The 21,523-nt window shown below is 44.9% G+C and overlaps 1 protein-coding gene across 2 annotated transcripts in view; it reads right to left on the minus strand.

Moving 5' to 3' along the window:
- Positions 1–21,523, minus strand: part of srgap3 (SLIT-ROBO Rho GTPase activating protein 3) — a 46,942-nt gene that overhangs the window by 20,068 nt on the left and 5,351 nt on the right. For both annotated transcript variants that reach the window (XM_068711944.1, XM_068711943.1), the window contains exons 2-4: positions 13,830–14,025; positions 7,511–7,673; positions 2,962–3,024 (exon numbers count right to left, since the gene is read on the minus strand). In XM_068711944.1, the coding sequence (XP_068568045.1) occupies positions 2,962–3,024; positions 7,511–7,673; positions 13,830–14,025 (422 nt within the window). The remainder of the gene's footprint in view (positions 1–2,961; positions 3,025–7,510; positions 7,674–13,829; positions 14,026–21,523) is intronic.

The raw sequence follows: 21,523 nt of genomic DNA on the forward strand, positions 1-21,523 counted from the left end.
TCCATGCTGCCAACTTTGAACCATCTGACTACAGGACCTGCAGCTGAAGACACAAACTCATTTGCAGGACGACTGAGCTTCAGCTGTGTCTACAGGAAGCGTGTGTTTAGTCGAGTCCTCCGACGACAGCCGGGGGCCGTTTAAATCCTGCAATGTCTGAGCTCAAACCCAAACAAGTAAGGATAAGGGCTGGAGTTTTCATGAATGCAAGGTGAGATGTAGATGCTGCTTTTCAACGCACATCGAGATAGTCTCGGCATTTAAGCCCCAGACTAACCACAGCGTCCCTGGTTCCACTCTAACTGGGGGCCGTTGTTTCTTTCTTTCCCTCTTTATTTATATATATGATGCCAAAACGTACGGGAAAATCTAATCATCTAATTCTTCAATTCTTAAAGCAAGAAATTAGCATTATGAGCAAGAGAAACTTGATTAGGTATAAAATATTTGGATACACTTTAAGAAGGTTAAAACAGATGAATCATGCGATAATTACAGCAGCTATGATATTTTGACATTTCTTTTTTTTCTGCACTAACGAGCAGCGAGTACGTGTTTCGTTAAATAGCGTTGAGAAAAACTACAAATGCGTAAATGAATGGAACCAGCGCCCAGGTCTGAAGGAGATATCGTCGACAAAAGAATAAGCGTGTGTGAGACTGAAGAGCAGACGTCAGACGCAAGGTGGTAGAGCAGACAGATAAGATAAGCTTTGTCGATCTCAGCGGGGATATTAAGTCAGTGCGGCAGGAAATTAAAAACGGGTAAAAAGCTAAGAAAACTGAATTTCACAAAGACGTGTTGCCGAGAGCAGGAAGCGGCCGGCTCCTCCTACGTCCTCTGGCTTTTGCTCCCATTTCTCATTTCAGGCTCGGTTTGGATGACAAGCCACCAGAACGACAACAGGTTCTTCACTCTCAGTAATACTCCCGCTGCAGCGTCATGCTTTGAACAATATTTGAACAACAGCTACAGACTTACCACTCACTGAGGAAGCCAGGGATCCAAAATGGGAATTTCAGAGTTTAATTTCAGCAAAATGTTTGTTTTGTTGGCAGGCAGTGAAAACGGTTTTCAAAACACCCACAAGGCCATCACCATGTGGCCATGCTATTGATTCAGCTATTTCTGTACAATCAAATACTAACAAGGGTGCAGTCATGAAAAACTGCTTTCCTTTTCCTCCAACAGGCAGCATCACAGCTGAACTAACTTCTGTGCCTCTGTGTGCATCGTCAGACCTCCGACCCACAGCCTAATGCCCGCCCTGTGTTTACCTCTCAGGTAAATACTGTTAGCTCTGTCAGCACCGCTTGTGCCGTTAGAACAGCTGCTAGCCGCTGGCTCAGCCGCCTCCGTGTTGGAAGTAATGTGGAGGCAATCCCTTAATTAATGATTGACACCTTTAAGGAACGAAAAGGAAGGAGTCGAGAAGAAATACCAAAACAGGGAACCCCCTTCAAATATGGTCACGATGCAATGGATAGTTAGAGTGAGAAAACAGGGAAAAGTCCGCGTTTAATGTCTAACGTGAACATTTCACAGGAAGAGATACTTGTGTTATTGCAACAATAATCAAATTCTTAACCATTCGCTGCGAATGTTCACACGACTCCTACGATCCCCATGTTGAGAAAGAACGAGGCGATACGTCAACATTCGGATTTCACAGTTTCTGCCAGACTGCAGCTGAGGCCGAGTAGAACATGAGAAGAGGAACCATGTGAGTTTTATCACGCAGCACTGGCCAACGAGTATAAAGATATACATAATCATATGTGTCCATGTGCTTCAATGAACCTGAATCTGGCCCTTTTGCACCAATAATTGCATTTTAAAAAGCAAATGAGTGCAATGAACATGCGCGCACTTTTGATGATCACTTGCTCTCCATAACGGCGATCTGTCGCAGCATCCAAATGTACAGATGGCAGGATCGGGGAGCGATGCCAGCACGGCCCTTTGGTAGTTTGACTTTCATCACGCGGCACAGATAAATAAGTCACGCTATATAAAAAGGCAGCTCTGCCTCCTCCTCGGTTTCACCGCAGGGGGCGGAAGACTGCTGAAGTTGCCTGGAGCTCGTCCAGGTTTCGGGCACCATGCCTCCCTCAATGAGAGCTCACCACGGTGCTCGGTGCAGCACCAGTACAGCATGTCCTGGTCCCTGACATACGCTCATCTATCTGCAGGAAATCCCCTTATTAACAACTCGTTGTGTCTTAGTTCTAAACCAATTATCAAAGAATACATTTAATACGAATGTGGTCGAAGAAATGGTGAAGAAAAAACGGCAGCGTTGTAACAACACTCCATTTAAATACATGTAACAAAATGAGGTATTACAGGCATGCTGCCGGTATTACAGGCATGCTGCCTGTAATACCGCCTTCTAACTGTATTGCACCAATTCTTGAAAACCAAACATTCTGGCTATAAAGTATGACAGGACACTTCCATCCATGCATCCATTCGGCTTCTTTTTTTTTTTTTTTTTTACACATTGAAATGCATGTGAAGCAGCTGCAAGATGCTGAAAACAAGACTGCTTGGGTTGTGCAGGGAGGTATTTCACAGAGACAACCAGTGATGTGAGCCCTGAAGAGGACCGGAGCTGTGGGAACCAGCAGATGTGAAACTGTACGACTTAAGAGAGAAACATTTATCTATTAAAAATGGCAACTGAGTGCATATTATGCAAAGGCGGGCCGGCGGCAAGTCGTGTTAAGCCTCGGTTTTAGGTTCCGTCGTACGGGACATGACGTGGAATCGTGACGAGGAAACGTTCGGATCTTTCACACGTAGTTCAAAATGTACAAAGAAGAAAGCAAAGTAATAAAAGATAATTAAAAAAAGAGAGAGCGTGAAATAAAATGTCAGGAGGACAGAGAGAGGAGAAAGAAGTGGATGAGCTCGGAGACGAGATAAGGCGCGGGGCATCGATCGCTGCGTATTACTTACAGTGTAGAGTTCATTCGTCACCTTCACCAGCTCCTCGTGCATCTGGATCCCGATGTCCTTGCTCTGAAACACAGCGAGCAAAAAAAAAAAAAAATAACAGGGGTGAGACAACAAATGATGTGGGAGCCTTCAGCTGCGACCCGTTGGCCGGTTCTGCTGACACAACGACTTCGGTGAGAATGGACTGCCGCTGAATGCGGGACAGATTTAAGGACATCAGAGGATGAATCCTAACGAATCCCTGATATTTTTTTTTTGAGTTTGTGAAACGATTCGTCTGAAACTACACTTCAATGCCCATCAAAAGATAAAGCCCGTCAATTCAGGCCTTCTGGATTTCTGGCGCGTTATGAGTATTACAACACCAGATGCCCTGACAGACAATAGTTGTTTTATTTTGTCATACATTTTTCTATTAAGTATGATTAATTCAATTCAAATGATATCATCTAAAGTGTCCCTCTTCCTCCATCCCACCAGCTCTGTCTTCCAGTCGGATGAGGAAATTAATGAGAATATTCACAAAAATTAAAATAATACTGAGGCTCACAAATCTATTGTACCGTGTACAAAAACAATCACAGTGTTCTTGTGCTTTGAATGTATTAGTAGTACCTCTAATGTACAAATGTACTTGACACCACTCTACTTGGAGTTCAATAGCCGAGATGAGCAATGACACATTTATTTCCCGTGATTATGGTGAAGATTTTTCTCTTTCTGCCGCCAATTCAATATGTTTTGTTTGAAAGAAACTGTCAGGGATTCAGCGAACACCTCATGGAGACGCAGTTATGTCTCCTCATAGCCTTTTAACACACGTGCAGCCGTACGTTTTTTTTTCCACAGTCGTATCGCCACACAGAACGCCTCGTCATCAAAAAACATGAGACACACCTGGACTGGAGAAATGAAGTGACTGTGACTCTAATAATGTCGTGTTGTTTGCGTGGGAGAAAAGCATAACACTTTTGCAACAGCGCCAGGATGTTAAAGTGTGACGACGTGACACATTCTAAAAAAAACCCAAAAAAACAGAACAAACACCTCTGACTCTAACTTCACAGGAAGTTGTGACGGTGGAGGAAGGTTGATACAAAAACCAACGTCGTCAGGAACCATCACAAAGAGGATGCTGGTTGGGCGACTCTCCACAATCAGACTATAATTAGTCTTCTATTACATTCCTATTTGTCATTTATCATGTCTTTAATGTCACCATGTCGTGGTGGGATTATGAAACTCACGTTTTTATATCACAACATCGGGGTCTCTGTATCGGTTTTCGTAAGTTTGATAGAAATAACTGCAAGTTTACTTTTATCTATTTCTTTTTTAGTATTTCTTCAATCTGCCAGGGCACCGAAATCTGTGTAACATAATGATTAGCTTCGCTAGCTATCCTGCTAACCCTAGCTACATAAAACACAGAGTAAAATAGGCTTTAGGTAAGTGTGATGGTTTCGACTGAATTGTTTAGGGATACCACTAGCAAACAGCTGGGACTACATTATGATCCCTTGCTCTCCAGAACACCCCGATCTACGGCAGCATGGCAAAGATCAGGCAGCTCTGCCATCAGTGACTCTCTAACGCCTGATTCACACCCCTGTGTCTGTGCACCTACGCGTTACGTGCGGACACCTCTCGCGCATGCCAAGCACACACACTGCGGTGGGTTGCAATGGAAATCATCAGGCGGCCTTTGATGCATTCGATAGCTGTGATTCAATAGTTTCATGTAGGTTTCTGGTCCAACACAATTCCACAGCTGCAAACGAAACGTGGACGAGTTGGAGGATGGGGGCGCCATCGCATATGCAAATAGTTATTTGCTTCTATCTTAATATTCAAAAATTTAATTTATAGCTCCTTTTATGCTGATTTTTTTTAAACCTTATTCCTGCAAGCAATGTTCATTAAGTGCGACGTCGAGAATATGTGCCTGTCAGTTGGTCGTCACTGCAGTGAGATAATTGGCTTTTGTTTTCTTCTGCCTGTCTGAAGGCGTCACCAGAAGACAGTGAGAGAGCAACTGTTCATAGCGCAGATTGTTGCACTACAGAATAATACGGATGCTGATTGTCTGCGGTGAGTGCAAGGACAGCAACAGATTTAACTGGCATGCTGTTAGCATGCTAACCATGCTAGTTACCGCAGTTTATGGTAACTTCCGTACAACACGTTCTGTGCTGACTCATTAATGCTGGTGCATCATAATGACTCAGCAAGATGCATAATTGTCATTTCACACACACACACGCGCACACACACACACACACACACACACACACACAAAAACCAGACCTATCCCCAAGTTAACATGTTTGTCCACGCCCCAATCTGCTAACTGCGCTTAAAAGAATTTGCTGAGTCAGAAACAAAACTATTCATCAAAGAGGAAAACCGAACATAACCTCGGGAAATAAGGTGTGATTCGCCGTTTGTACTTTGTATCTGTGGTGCGAGCAGAACGTCCTGCTCAAACAAGAAACTGGACCGAATGTGAGTAAATGGGGAATATCCACAGAGGCCTCCAGCAGCTGGTGAATGGCATCTGTATGCATCAGTGGCTCTGAAGTGAGACAGACTGCAGCATGTACTGCAGAGGCGCAGGGAGGATTCAGCCAGGGGAGTGAACCGCCGTGACGCAACGCGCTGTAAGAGATGTGGAGGGTCGCATTGTAACCGTCCTCACAGCAGCGGTGGGCCGTCGGGGGCCAGCTGAGCCCTCTCACAAAGTTATAGCTATTTTATCTTTTAATCATTTTTCACAAATACGCGACACACTGAGCTTTCATCCAATCAGATTCAGCCTCTGGGTCTCTATGTAAGGTAGACGTTGCAGTTTAAGTAAATGGGGACGTTATTGTCGTCGTCTTCAACCAATCAGATCTGTAGTTTGACCTGTTGGCCGTATTCTTTGACGTACCAGCGGTAGCGAGGTAGCCTGCTAAGTACGTTAGCATTACCGCGCGCCGTGATTGGTCAGTGGGCCAGCGTGACCTTTTGTTCAAACAGAGAGCTAGCTAGCAGGAGTTGGTATTTAGTAAGAGTTCAGGTCGAAAAACATGTGTAAGAGAAGTTATGACATTATTAGCAACGGTTTAATACGAACGCGCGTCTCGTTACACCCCTAGAAACAAATAATAACCGTCGCTGTAGAAGGACAGCACCGAAGGCCCGGGTATAAAATGCACAGCCTTATAGAAACCTGTTCGTATTCATTCCTAACATATTGCCTTCATAGCAGGGAAGAAGTAGCAATGTTGCACCTTTTAAAAACTTTATTACAATCATCACATACGTACATGAAATTTGACCTCTGCATTTACGAACCGGGGGGACGCTACGGCAAAAAGCGCCCAGGGAGCAACTTGGGGTTCAATGTCTCGCTCAAGGACACTTTTGACATGCAGACAGTAGGACCCGGGGATTGAACCATAAACCGTGCGCCTGAAGAACAGCCCACTCATTCCACTGAGCCGCAACCATTCCCCACAGCCATCTGTGTATTAATACGCTCTCTTTGTAATTCACTTAAACAGAAACAGTGCCTTAACTACTATACCTGCATTGTTTGAGACAGAAGAGCAGAATAGCATACGCCATCTAACCATGTAAGGCATCATCACATACTGACCATAACTTCATAATTACAATATATCATTAATATGAAACATTGCCACTATAATGTTTGTCATTTATATGCTAAACGACACCTTGATCACGTTTCCGTCGACGGCTGTAATCCCCGTCCTTGATCACCCCGTCGTGTCCAGCAGTCAATCATCCGTTCATGTGCATGTGTCATGAGTTGCATGACATTTGTGATGCATTATTTATTGCCTCCCAATATGTCCGCCAGCAAGCAGCAGCAGCAGCAGCAGCAGCAGCAGCAGCAGCAGCAGCAGCAGAGCCATCCAGTCATACTTTCAAAAATATAGAATCAACTACCTGAGGGCACCTGACTCAAAAAGGTCGGAGTGCTTCTCTCTCTTCAGCTCCGGCACACTTTCTGACAAACACTAGCCTGGCTTGCATCCACACACAAGTATACATACACACAGATGTGCAAACACACACACACACACACACACACACACACACACACACACACACACACACACACACACACACACACACACACACACACACACACACACACACAAACAGAGTAATATCTGAATGAAGCCTATCAAGCAGATTGCAGCTCAGCTACAGGAAGGCCTGCAAGGTGAAAACAGGGTTCTGGTGTTTGGATAAGAGCTCAGTCGTCTCTGCTATGTGCTGACAGCGAGCCAGATGTTGCTCACACTTGTAGGGGTATGCAGAGAGTCGGGTGGTGGGCGACGGGGGGGGGGGGGGGGGGGAGGGTTAACTTAAGCTAACTTCACTGAATGTGCTGAGGCCAAAATGAAGCCAAAAAGTACACCAAGGCGTAACAAAGTACAGCCAACGAAAGCTTCCTGCACATCGCTTGGTATTTGTTTCGTCCTTCTAGCTCTGACACTTTGTGCACTAGTGGAAGCGCGATAGTGTCACCGACCTTCTTGAACAGGCGGATGATGTCGTCGCTGATCTGGGCCAAGCGGACGATGACGTTGTTGGTGTAGATGTCGCTGATGGTGGCGTGGTCGCGGCTCTCTCGCCTCGTCTGGTTCAGCACCAGGTACCAGGAGTTTACCGAGGACAGCAGGTGCTGGTCTTTCCTGAACAAAGGCAAAGAAAAATACAGGGCTGTTAGGATGTCATAATACTTACTCACAGAGTTGTGAGGCTCTACTCAGGCACAGCAGTGCTTTGAGACTTTGACAATGCTAGGATGCTGATGTGTAGCCGTGTTTACCATCTTAGCACAGTGTGTTAGGCATCAACTGCTGTAAACGTAGAACGCTGGAGGCCATAATGATGCACAGAGTCATGGGCCCCTGATTGCTGCGTAATCAGTTTAAACTGTCTCCGCCTCGGGTGATCTCCAATAGAAAGACCAAAGACATAGAACCACACACACACACACACACACACACACAATCCCTTCAAAACCCTTGTCTGGATCCTATCTGAGTATTAATCAATCAATCAACCCCCGAGGAGGAGGAAACAAAGAGAGAAGGGGAAATGAGAGCAAAAGGAGGGAGAGAGCCGGAGCAGGGGGGGTGGGGGGGGGGGGGGGGGGGAATAGGGTTTCACTGGTAGAGAAGAAGAGATGAGCAGCACCAACATCAAAGAGCCCTCCTTCAGAGAGCCTCCATTATGCTAATCACATCTAATGAAGTTGATATCTAGCTACTCCAGAGTGCTTTCCCCATTATTCCTTTGCTTAACTTCAGCCGCTGAACACACTTACATCAGGCTGACGGGGCACAAACACCAGCGCACTGCCCCCCGTGACATCAGGGGGGGGGGGGGGAGGGGCAGAAAACGGGATCTAAATCTATCCGTTAATCACGAAGGCCCGCTTCTTTAACGTCACATTGAGAACGGTGTCCTGAGTTATAACGCGAGTCAATTAATTTACAAAAAAAACGTAATTTGAAGGAGCCGAGAATCAAGAGGTAATCGTAAAATGATCACGTTGAACATTAATTTGCCGTTTAAAAATTGAGATGAACCCAGATGACAGGATTTAGGTTTTTACTAACAACACTGATGTAGAGCAGGTTCTCCTCCGCTCCTCTGGGATGGCCTATTTCTACCGTCTCAGTCACCGTCCCTCATTTTGTACCAGTTCTGCTTGACTGACGTATCTGCCTGTAAGGGATGCAGCTCTTCGGTGTATAATTGTGGTTTTGTGGTTGAGAGGTTTTTACGGATAAGCACCTCGACTCTCTGCTAATCCCTAAAAGTGGTCAGAGATGCTTCATCGCATCCCTAAGCACAACCAGGCCCCGTTTTTATCCTCCTTAGCTTTCCATCCAAAACACTGTTCAGGTAAATCCTCGGCCCTCCTCCGACGGCGAAAGGTGTTTGAAGTCCCCAGTGCAACACCGGTGCTAAATCTGCCGCTTAAAGCTACTTCCAGAAACTTTCACTTTGTGTCGATGTTGGTGGTCCCTGTGGACAAACGCAGTAGTGTCTCTGAGCACCAGAAGCCCTTTAGAAAAACCTCTCATTTGACTGCAGCCGGGTCTGACGGTCTACCCTGCGCGGCCTTTGGTTCAGGTTCAAAGCTTGGCTGCTGGCCCGGAGTAGGGAGCCGCTCTCCGGAGCTCTCCGCCTCCCACCGGAGCTTCCGACTGCAGAGAAGCCGGATCTGGGTCTGTCTGCAGTGGGCTGGTGGCCAAAAAAAAACCGATATGGAAATAGCCAATCGTCTCGCTGATGTTTACCTAAGTAGGTCATATGGAGGCATCGGTGTTCGAGTTAAAAGGTCTGGCAGGTATAATGTTTGTCATGTTCCCCATCTTAGCTTAACGTTTTAGCATGCTAACATTTCCTGATTAGCGGTAAACACAAAAGTACAGCTTGAGAATGATGGGAATGTTATTAGTTTTGATAATTAGTCATTATTAATTGGTCTAAAAGTGGCATGGTATATATATATATATTCTTAATGTTTAGGATCAAAGTCTTTGAAAAGAGAAACAGAAACATTAGGAATTAGGAGCAGGAGGTTGATCATGAGGCCCGTGCACCAGCAGCATCTCTGGAAGTATTTTATCACGGTAATAAATGAAGCTCCCTAACTTGTTTTATGGGAAAGAGACGCTACCTTTTCTATTCCGGCTCCTGAGACAGAGGCTTATCCATCACGAGGGATCGACTTCAGCATGCAGTAAAACTCGTTCATGTCTACTCTGTCCCTACTTCTCCTGGCTGATGTCCCCTAAAAGGCTGAGTATCGGTTAAGAGCCGGCAGGTCAATTAATCCAGAAGGCTTAAAAAAAAAAAAAAAAGGGGGGGGGTTGCTTTTGGACGGCTCCGTGCCCTCGGTATTTATACACAGGATATCATTAACATGCAGAAGGCAAACAATGAGCTCTGAGAGTCTCTGGAGAAGTGAGAAGGAAGAGGAGGAGAGACGAGTGCAGCTTTTCTGGCATCCTATTACATCCGTCTCATCCTGTAAAGCACTGCCTGGCTGTCTCCATGGGTTTTTTTTTGTTTTTTTTGTTTTTTTTTTACAAGTTCTGCACCGCTTCGCTGTCTCTGTGAAGCAGACACAGACATGCGGCGTAATCTGCGAACGCACGGAGGAGCGTGAAGAAGATCAGACCCAGAGGCGGTTTCAAATGTAGAAACAGAGAAAGAGTGCATGGCTGGAGAGAATATTGCAATAATCCTTTGATTTTAATAAGGATAAACTGATGGCAAGCCGTCTCCATGCATGTGCATAGCCTAAACAAGGAAGCATTACATAGAACAGGGCATATGCTTTAGTCACGGCTGCACTGGACGCCACCATCTAATCACCCAGGGGCTGCGATGTGTCTGAGCCAGGGTTTCCAGAAGGAAGTGTGTCTTTATCAAACCGGGACTCGGCTCTGCGGAGGCCTTTAATCCCCTCCGCACTGCCTGCCTGCTGCGTATCAATGAAACAGCCAAAGAAAAGGAGAAGGAGCCAAACACAGTTTCAAAAGACAAGGGGAACGTGGGCACATGCAGCCAGCTTTCCCATTGAAATTCATTTTACCCCCCCCCCCCCCCTCCCGTTTTCAAGCAGGGCTTCAATATGCTACAGCGCTGATCTGCACATCATTTAGCACGTGTTTTTTTTTTTCCCTTTTTTTTTCCGTGAGCAGACACACTGCCAACATTTAATAATGCACAGCTGCACAGAAACAGGGGGGGGGGGGGCCCAGAGCAGAGTGCAGCGCAGCGAACAGCCAAGGAAGGGTTTGACAAGACCTGAAAAACAAAACTGCAAAAACCAGCTAATCGTCACGCTGCTTTCCACCAGCTGGACCTGTCAACCCGACACGATCAGGGAATGGACTACAGTGTTCGAACAAACCCGGCCTAAAGAGAGATAGTCTAACTCGTTACCCTTTGCCCCTCGGAGCTCCTACACACACACACACACACACACACACACACACACACACCAATTTGGACATCAGCACAAGCCCTGTCTTATCTCTCCCAGACAGATTATTCTCCATATCAATATTGCATGAGTTGCCTTTTTTTTTTTTTTTTTTTTTTAATGGTGCTATGTTACGTCTCAATATGTCTGTATGACGGACAGACGATACCAATCGTGCTGCATTATAAATCACATCCATGATATATGTACCTTGAAATGCCTGCTCCATAATTATAACCAGGTTAAGCTGTTGTCTCTGAGGAACTGTGGACCAGTAAGAGAAAGGAAGTGGTGCTCTATCTCGCGCAGCAACTGCAGCACTGGAGCATCTCGGTAACCCCTCAGTGTGTCTTTTCACTGAGGCAAATGAGGTAAAGTGGAAAAGCAAAACGATCCTCGGTCGGGTTGCTGCGGTGCAGCTGTAGCTGCAGTAGCTGTAAATCACTGTGGCATTCAGCTCGCTAATGAATCTGCACTGGGAGGGTTCAGCCAGCAGACTGCAGGCTGTGATCCAGCAACATATGGAAGTCTGTCCTGGTCAAGATCGCGTTGCTCTGCTTTGGTAAAATGTATAAATCAGACACAAGGCTGCCCCTGAAGTGCTCCTCAGCGAGTTCACAGAAGCATAACCTTCACCGCCATGAATGACAGTCACAGGGGGAAAAAAAAGGATATGGTTCAGATTTGCTACATGATATGAAATACAGAGTGAGAGATAACTCAGACACAATCAAAAAAAAAAGCAACTATCTATGATCTCGGCAGTGTGGGGTGTAATATTATTAGAACATGCGTCTGAGGATTAGCTGTGTTTTTTGGCTAACACCTGTTCCTCGCCGTGTGCAGAAGATCAACTGCACAGTCCAGCGGTTAACCCACTGTGTCATAGCAGCAGCGGCACATGAACACCTCCTCTAACACATCTGGACTCAACTATGCAGTCCTCATCCACTTCACTCACACACACACACACACACACACACACACACACACACACACACACACACTGCATACAGCTAGTGTACATCCTATCCACACACTTCTTCATGATCTTATTCTGTGTCTACGGTCAAGAAGTCCAAAACGTGTCTCTCAAGTAAAAAGTACTTTGATTAGCCGACAATTTATTTACAAATGAACAGGGACTTGGGAGGCAAAAATAACTCCAAAAATAACTGTAACCCACTTAGATGGCATTTATAAATCACACTTAATAATCTGCAGAACTAAAGTCACTTCTCTTCAATTTGAATCATCATTCAGTATGGCGAGTTGGCTTCTCGTGGATCACATGATCGATAACCAGGTCCTGCATGCATAGGCGCCATTAAAAGTCAGACAGGCCTCTTCATATTAGACATTTCAAGATTTCAGAATATGAACATGTTAGAATTGCAATCCTGCAGTTTTCCATTTGCAAGAATCAGAGCTGGAGTTAAGACTACATGTTGGTGTAGATTAACGTTGGAGATCTGCTGCCAGATCACAGCTGGGTTAGTCTGCGGACTGAATCCAACGCGCCTCTTTTGCCCCGAGGTGCTTGATTTTAGGGAGCGGAAGAGCTTAATTTCATGCCCTGCGTGAGTCATGTACCAATGTGATAGCGGCGGATTCTTGTGCAGACAATCTCTCTTTTTATTCAGGGTTTCCCGAGCTGCAAACAGAAAATGGGTCAATGCTACGGGTGAAACACATACAGTAGCAATAACACTAATGATAAGTTCCTTCCTTGGATAAATGACATGGTTTTAAATGAATAGCCACCTCCACAGGCTTCTGTGTGGTGCAGATTATGCCATATTTGCACATAACGGATGCAATCCTAAAACATAATGAAGCACAAAGCGTCACTCAAAGTGTGAGATTACATCACTGAGTGCATTGGATTTGTTGTGTGCAGCTCTGGACGGCATTTAGCTTCTTCAATGAACCGCATCCTTATCAGCGCGGCAGAACCAGTCGACCTCTGCAGATGTCACAGAGATCTTAATTGTAATAATATGCGTTTTCTTACAGCGCATAATCATATTGAGAGAGGGTTTTTTTTCCGCCGTGTAGTTCTGCACTGTAATCTACACGAGGCTCTGTGATTAGCAGCAGGGCTGGGTCTCACAGTCGGGTTATAAATAGTGAGTGTTTAGAGGAGGATGAAGCCACACACACACATCCCTGTGGTCTGGTGCACGCTGAGAGGAAAAAAGGGGGACAGTAGCTTCACAAAAATACATTTAAACCGAACAAAACAAATAGTTAAAGTCAACGACATGCAGGGAAACTAATATGCTTTCAAGCTACAACACGCATGTTCTCCCTCATTCTCCCAAAAATCTAGTTGTTGTCCCCGTTCCCTTTATTGTCTCAGTCAGATTTACTCACTTAAACTTGAGCTAAACAAAGCCTTCTTCCTGTCCCAGGAGTAGATATGCTATATGTTTAGTTATTAATGCGCCGATGGCAATGAGCTTATCGAGCAGTGCTGAGTCATTGGGGTGGGGGGGTGGGGGGGAGTCATTACTCAGGGCTGAGGAAATATTGCAAAGTACGCTGCACTTTTTTTTCAAAACCATTTGATCTATATTCTTACACTCTGGTTTGTTTGTTTTTCCTTAAATATGTGCTATAATTGAACATCAATCAAATATACAGGCAGTAAAGAAGAGCAGTTTTAGTGACGGGTGCACATAGGAGAAGATGCAAATCAGGTCAGCATGTCAGACTTTTCATTTGGAAAGCATAAATAAAAGATATGCAACCAAAACAATGGCCTTCCACACAGCCCGTCAGCTGCATGTAGAGTTTCATCAGCGAGCGGCCGAACGGCGGCGAGGGGGAAACTCACTTGAACTGTTGGTGTTCCCTGGAGCTGCGGATCTTAGAGGAGAACCTCTCGGCCAGCTTCTCTAAGCTGCGTGAATATTCCAGTTCAATCTCTGCTTTGCGGCGGAAGAACTCCTGCAGGTCCTGCAGCAGCTGGATGCGAGACTCGGACTGCTGCTCCAAGCATTTGAACTGCTCCACCAGCTGGTTACGGATCTCTGTCCATCAAAACAGACAACAACAACAACAACAACAAAAAATGGTGTGAGTCAGCTGTTACGACAATGCCTTGGTCACAAACAACCTGCCAAGCATATTATGAAGTGTATTATCATATTTTTTTCCTCAGGTATTTGTCTTCCACGTTCTCGTTTCACGTTGAAAGATGGTTTTCTGCTTTGACACTTAATGAAACCGTGCAGGTTTATCGTGTTGATTGACAAATATGACACATAATAAGACAGTTTAGATCGATCAATCAGCCACTGACAGAGAAATAAGACTCAACATGCAACAACATGCTGCCTAAAGATTGACACAGTAACAATCAATTAGAAATAACATTGCAGCATCTTTGAAATACTTTAGGAATAAGTTTCGATCAACCCTCTAAGATGGGACTGATGCAGTGGGGAATATGTGAAGCGCTTCAGCTTGTCTTACGATACCTGAGATGCAAAATAGCACAACATGCTACATGTCACAGTCACATAAACCTTTACACAAGCCGAGCAGCAACGTCGAGCGTCTGTAGCTGTGACTGGGAAGCTGTGAGACGCCCCGTGGTTGTACGATAGGCGCGTACGCCGTGGACCTACTGTGAGGTAAAAACGGATTTAATGAGACGCTAATGCGCTCTCCCGCTCAGAGCGAGAGTAACATTTCTCCTTGAGAGGAAACCCGATGCTGCCGGGCGGACTGCAGATCCTTCATGCCAGTGGGAACCCGCGAGAGGAACCCGACTCCTCTTTGTAGCGCTGTCATCAGCAACAATAATGCCTCTGCTCGGGAACAGAGGAAGGCCTATTTAGCAGAACAGAAACACAGCGTGAGGGAGGAAGCGATTGCAAACAGGATGAGTGGTGTCACTTCTCAGGAGGAAAGAAAGCTCCTGAACTAATGAGCGTCTTTTATTAGGTTTATTCGTCTCATATTAAAAGACGTTTTTATTGTCACGTACAAACACGATTCTCCTCGGAGCAGAATGAGATGATTACAGGACGTCCAGAGGTGGCTTCATCATGAGTCTTGTGTTATCTTTAGCAATTCATCAAACAAACAGTGTGATGGAAAAACAAAAGCGCGTTTTGTCTTTGGGTTCTTTGGAAGATGTTGAATTCCTTTATTCGAAGCAATAAATAAAAAAATGATCACATGACGCTTTTGCACGGAATTTATTCACCAGCTTGTCAAGCTCTTCCTCCACTCAAAAGGACTTTTTGTATTGATGTCTTTACTGCTGTCTGCGTTGGTAAAGCACTTGGAACAATGGAGAAAAAAAAAAGTAACTTCCTTAATGGAAGTCACTGCATGTTGTAACATCTTGAGTTACAACATCTTGAGCAAGCTGTAACCCTAAAAAAAAAAAAAAAAAAAAAAAATAAGGACTAAAGGTTGGATTTTCTACATGTCTGAGCCACGGCAGATGAACTGCTGACTGAACGGTGAAACCGCTGCAGCGACACAGACTGTTGAGGGTGTAATTCGGTCAGCTGAGCCCTCCTCGCGGCTACATATGCAGGCTCTCACTGCGTTGGGAAGCTCGCCATTTAGAACTGAAGCGCCGATGTCTCTCCCTGTGATGTCGTGCCGCCTGGCCTCAGGCCTGGAGCGCCGTGCTTCTTCGCCCTGCGGTTAACCGTTGTCCCAGCCCTCCGCTTCGTCCGGGGGGGCCTCCCCTCTCCCTTCCAGCGCTGACGGCTTAGAACTCTGTTTTTTAGTGGAGAGAGAGAGAGAGAGAGCCCGGAACCAGAGCTCGGGGAGGGATACACCACTTAACTGCTTCAGTCCTGACAGGAATGACTGGCTGTCCCAGACATGCACTTATGTTCCCTGTACGCAGTGTTTGTTTGTTTTTGTTCCGTGTCATTTTTTTCCTCAGAAGGGTAAAAACGGTGCCGAAGCAGGCGAGCCGAGAGAAGTGCCCCAGGAAAATGTGACACGGAAGCGCATGAGTGACAGGGAGGACTTCTGAAAAAACGGTTCACAAAAAAAAAAAAAGGGAACTCTGAACCAGCAGCTGCAGCGCTGCTTTCCTCAGATGAGTTTGGAAAAATAGGTCACGCACACCAGCTAGTGTGCCCTTCCCTCTCACAAACCATGAGGAATTGGAGGATTATTCCCTAAGTATTCCCAGCTCTTTGAGTTGCTTCACTGGCTGTGGTTTACACAAAGCGGAGGGGACCCCGCCGTGGTGCTCTTCACTCCCAGGAGAATGTAAATGTAGGCCTGAAGCTAAAGTGAAAATGATTGTTTCTCTTTCTTAAACGCCACCAACAGAAGTCCCGCGCACTATTATTACCCTCCTTGAATAAAGAAATCCTTCTGATGTCCGTATTTGATTCTGCTCTGATTCGCTCCAACGTAGTGACGAAATAAAAAAAAGGGCCGGGCGTTTACGGCGTAGATAAAAACACACAGTGAGTAGTTTGACACACAACACGCCTTAATCGCTCTCGAGAATGATAACTGGTTCAAACGCTTTGAGTGCTTTTAAAAAAGATTAATGTACGATATTAGAGAGCTCTCGTTTTCTATATGATCTATGGAAGACATAACCTCAGTATACATGTCTCATGAACTACAGCCACCGCCTCACACCTCCAGTCCTCTCTGACATAACAAGGCTTTGAAGCCACACATTTCTGTGTGAAGATGCTAAACATGGACGCCCCACTTTCAGCTTGATTTACAGTCCTGCGGCCGTGTGTCTCTTTGCACCTCACACACACACACACACACACACACACACACACACACACACACACACACACACACACACACAGCACTGCGCTGGATTGTGATTCAGAAGTCCGTGGCTGGAAAGAAACGTGGAAGAGTTGGATGATGAGGAAGGAGCTCCTGTGCTCAGGTTTAATAAAAGGTGTTGTTGTTGAAACAGGATGTGGCGGTAAATTCATTTCCCAGCTCTGATGTCCAATCAAACGTCTGCGGTGCAGGTGCGTAGTAACATTATTACACACACATATATATATATATATATATATATAAAACCATATTTAAGGCTCTGCGTGAGCTTCTACACGTAAATATAAACTAGGCATTAGCTTCTCTGGTTTTCTTTGTTTAAAAACAAACAAAAAAGTGAATTCGACATTTCCAGATACGTCTCTCATTAAAATTCAATATGCAAACATTACTGAGTTTATAGACTGACATAGGTGCTTTTAGCAACGAGTTTAACTATTTAATTATTCGCGCGCTCATCGCTCAAGACCAAAATAGTCAACGGATTTAAACACGGCCTGATTTTGAAGTTGCTGACCATTTATTTCAACGACACGGTTACTGGATTTAGGGATGGGCAAGCAAGGTGGGCAGAGAAGGGGGGGGGGGGATAGATATATATATATATATATATATATATATATATATATATATATATATATATATATATACATCCCGTCATAAAGAGCCCGTCCCCTTTCCACTGGACACCTGCTCCACAACATAATCTCTCCCCTTTACCGTTTAAGGACAGGAACTGAAAGCACAGTGGAGACACACACACACACACACACACACACACACACACACACACACACACACACACACACAGAGAGGAAGCCCCCTGAAAACAATAGTGGGATGTCAAAGATTCCTGACCTTTGACCCCTCACGGACTTAAAACCCCGTGTGTTGGCAGCTGTGTTAAAGCACAGCATGGTGATGCTTCTAGCACAGGTTGAATGAACTGAACTGTCTACTGGAGTTTACACTCACCTCACGCTAAGTGTACAAAGTCTTGGTTCTGTAAGAATCCGTTGTTGCTCGCGCTGAATTCAGCCTCTGTTCTCCAAACTACAGACATTTCATCATCTAGACGGGCTGAGTGTTTGTTGCCTCAAAACATTTTGGATGAAGCCGCTCTGTTCAACAGAACTCTCAAATATCTGTAACGTTTTGTCTCCCTCTTCCCCTGCAGATGTAAAAGAGATCTGACCGTTGACCTTTCCTCAGCAGTAAGAAGGTATCATCGACTCTGATGTATCATGGATACATTCATGGGCTTAGAACAAGACATTACTTATTATCTCGTAAAAATGAACCTGCACCCCTCCCCTCCCCCCCTCTCCTCCTCCTGAACTTAATTCAGGACACCAGTGGCGATGCACTGGTGCAGCGTTTTAATGCAAGTCTGCCGTTTAACAAGACGTCTTGACACAATGAAGTAGCGATAAAATGAGAGTGAATGACAGGGATTTTCTGCAATTATTGCAATGCATTAAGAAGGCAGCAGGCTGCCAGAGGAGGAGCGGCAGGGATGGATCCCTTCACTGCGGGGCAATAAGGCTGAAATAGTATCTTACATGTCGACGGGTTTGACAGTATGTGCGTCTGCTCTACGGAGAATTGCAGGCCGGTTCAGCACGTCAGTGCTTCACTGACTCTATGAGAAGCACAGATTCCACTTCATGGTTTTTTTTATATACTGGTGCAACGACTGTGGAAGGAAAGAACTACATGTCTCTGTGTCATGGGGATAAATTATAAATCATAACCAGCCTCAGAAGGTATTAAACACTTTTGAAAATGACATCTTTAGGCGTTCACATCACCATGCAGTGAGACACACATACTGTGTGTAGACACACACACACACACACACACACACACACACACACCAGACAAAAGCCACTCTGAGCCAAATTTCACTAACCTAATCCCCAAGTCAGCTCTGCAGTATCTGGGCTCTACACTGCAGAGCCAAATTCACAAGAAAAGCAGACACACAGACAAACGCGACCCTTATCCAGACCTTAATTCACTCTCTCTCTGTCCCTCGCACTGAGCCTTATAATACAAGTCCCAGTCGTTGAACTAATCCCCCTACTTCTCTGTTCTTTATAAAAAAAAAAAAATCCCTAATGATTAATGCAATTTTTGGATTCACGAGGGCATGCTCCTGATGTCGCTGCAGGTTCTTCTCGCCCGTTCCCTCATTAGGCCAGGCTGCTGCTGCAGCAACATGTACTCAAAGATAAGAAGAACAGGAGCTGAGGACCAATCAATGGCTGAGCAGAGGTGAGCCGACGGAGCGTCCCACAGCAAGATGTCAGCTGTCAGTCTCCGGGTCGTCCCTCACTCCTAATCCTCCCTCCTAATTATCTGCTGGTTTATTGGATTTTCCGCTGGATGTTCTGTCGAACTAAGAATCGATCGAAGGAGCTCGTCTCCGGCAATATTTCCACTAACTTCTAGTCTCTCATTGAAAATGTACGCCATTAGGCAACCGCTTCCTGTCAGTGATGATAAACAACTCGATGAATCTCTTAAAAACACTCAACTCCTGATGACAATAAAGTAAACTAACGATCAATGTTTGCAAGTAGACAGAGGACAATCGTCCCAGACTTCCTCTGTGATCGGCCGTATCGTCGTCACGTCACACGAGTCTGACGCTTCAGAGAAGCCCGAGCGTGTAAAACTCAAAACACGCCCTTTCAGAGTCTAGCTGCCCATCACGTCTGAATCCAGGATCCAGGACAGCAGGACCAGGCCGAGAGGTGTCTCCATGGCAACACGGGCGTGCACCAGTCCCCGGGGAGCAGCTTATTGGAGGAGAGTCTGATGGATGTGGACGGGTGGCAGCGCAGAGTGAGGACTGCACATGGGGATGCATGCGCCGAGACACAGGGTGTCCACCGATCAAAGCACTCGCACTAGTTTCACTAGTTCCTTCGTGGTTGCCTCAAATAATTCAAAATGAAATACTACCACAGCATTATGGTATGTAGAAATGCACCAGAAGTTGTAAATGCATTAATATAAAAAGATATATTCTGCACATTCTGACATCATATACTGCAATTACAGTAAACTGTAAAGTGTATCAGCTTGATAAGAGTGACAGCTTGACAATAAACTGAATATCTTTTCGGTTTTGGACCGATGGTCAGACAACAGCTAGCAATTTGAAGACACAACCTCGGGCTTTGTTGTGGTTTTTGTGGCTTTAAGTGAATAAACTTAATGCATTTCAGTTCATCATTGGCAGCCTTACAGTACATAAACACTCAAAGTAGATAAAACAAAATGACACAGTTCTGCGCTCCTCATAATACTGAGCCTGTGCCATATTTGCTTCTATTTCTACCAACAGCAGTGTGTGTGTGAGTGAGAGGGATTTTAATTAATCTTTAATTATCTAAAGTCTATAGTGGGACCTGCACTTCACCGGTGCCTAATAAAGTTAATTTAGCAGGTCCCAGGCCTGCAGTAGAAGAACTTAACTAATTACTTCATCGTCACTTTCTCAAACTCTCGTTGGGGAGTTATTTTTACCCAGCTGCCCTGTTTCCTCCGTTTCTAAGGTTACAGGAGGTTTGTTTATTCATTCTTTGTATCAACTATTGCTTCATCTCACCATGGATACTTGTTGGGTAATAAAGTGAAATCATTTCATAATTTCCTGTAATGTTCTATCAATAAAGGGAGCATCCGATCTGCCGGTTAAGGACCTCTGACACATCGTGAAGCTTTGGAGACGATCAAAACAACTTTTTGGTTTCATGATAAAATAATAACAGTTTAAAATTGTAGTATTTAGGAAGAAAAAAATCCACTAAAGCTCGTACGGTTCTTCCTGCCTTTAGTGTCAATCTCCAATCACAACGTGTGTGCATCCTCAAAGCTCAAGTGAAAACCCAACAGACCATTTAAATTCAGATTCAAATTGACGCTATTATGGTTCAGAAAATAAGGTTTGTACATCAAAAACATATCCATTCATTCAATAACCTACAAATGCAATGCATCCTTGGTACGTCAGTCTTGATTTGGATCAACAGCTCTGTAACTAGGTTCCAGTTCTCCAGCAAACAGCAGCGCATTGCTGGACTTTTAACACAATCATGGTGTTGACAACTACACTTCTCCAGACGGTGTTGCTTAAGATTCATTCGGCGTGCGCGACTGAATAAAAAGGAGATGTGAAATCATGCACTGACTGGCACCAAATCACAAAGAAAATGAATGTTTAAATGACCCTTTGTCTACTTTATCAAGGCTAGCACACAAACCAGAAAACACAAATAATCCAGAGACTGTCTTAAATGAAAATCCACGCCTGGCAGATCACCAGCTTCATGAAAAGCTGATTATCTCTCAAATCCTTGTGAAACAGACAGAACAAACTCTCAATTTATCAAGTGGCAGCTGCATGCATGAGTTCATGGGTTTACGGAGAGCAGACCACCAAAGTGGAGAGAACTCTGATGGCGGACTGCAGGATGATAGCTGAGCATGACGTAAACATATTGTGGTTATTAAACGGTAACAGACACAGGTGACCTCTTGTCACCTTTGTCACACTTAGTCGGAGTCAAACTTCTGCTTTCCTCTGAAGTTGTGTTAATAAAATGCGATTAGGTACAAAAAAGAAAGCGTTAAAAGAAAAGTACAACATGTGTGCAAACACAATTATTTACTACACTGACACACTCTTACGTCTCTGCATTAGGTATGAGGAAATCT

This window comes from Cebidichthys violaceus, unplaced genomic scaffold, assembly GCF_023349555.1.
Source record: "Cebidichthys violaceus isolate CVI_PGR_0920_01 unplaced genomic scaffold, fCebVio1.0.p SCAF_17, whole genome shotgun sequence".
In the NCBI taxonomy this organism is placed as follows: domain Eukaryota; kingdom Metazoa; phylum Chordata; class Actinopteri; order Perciformes; family Stichaeidae; genus Cebidichthys; species Cebidichthys violaceus.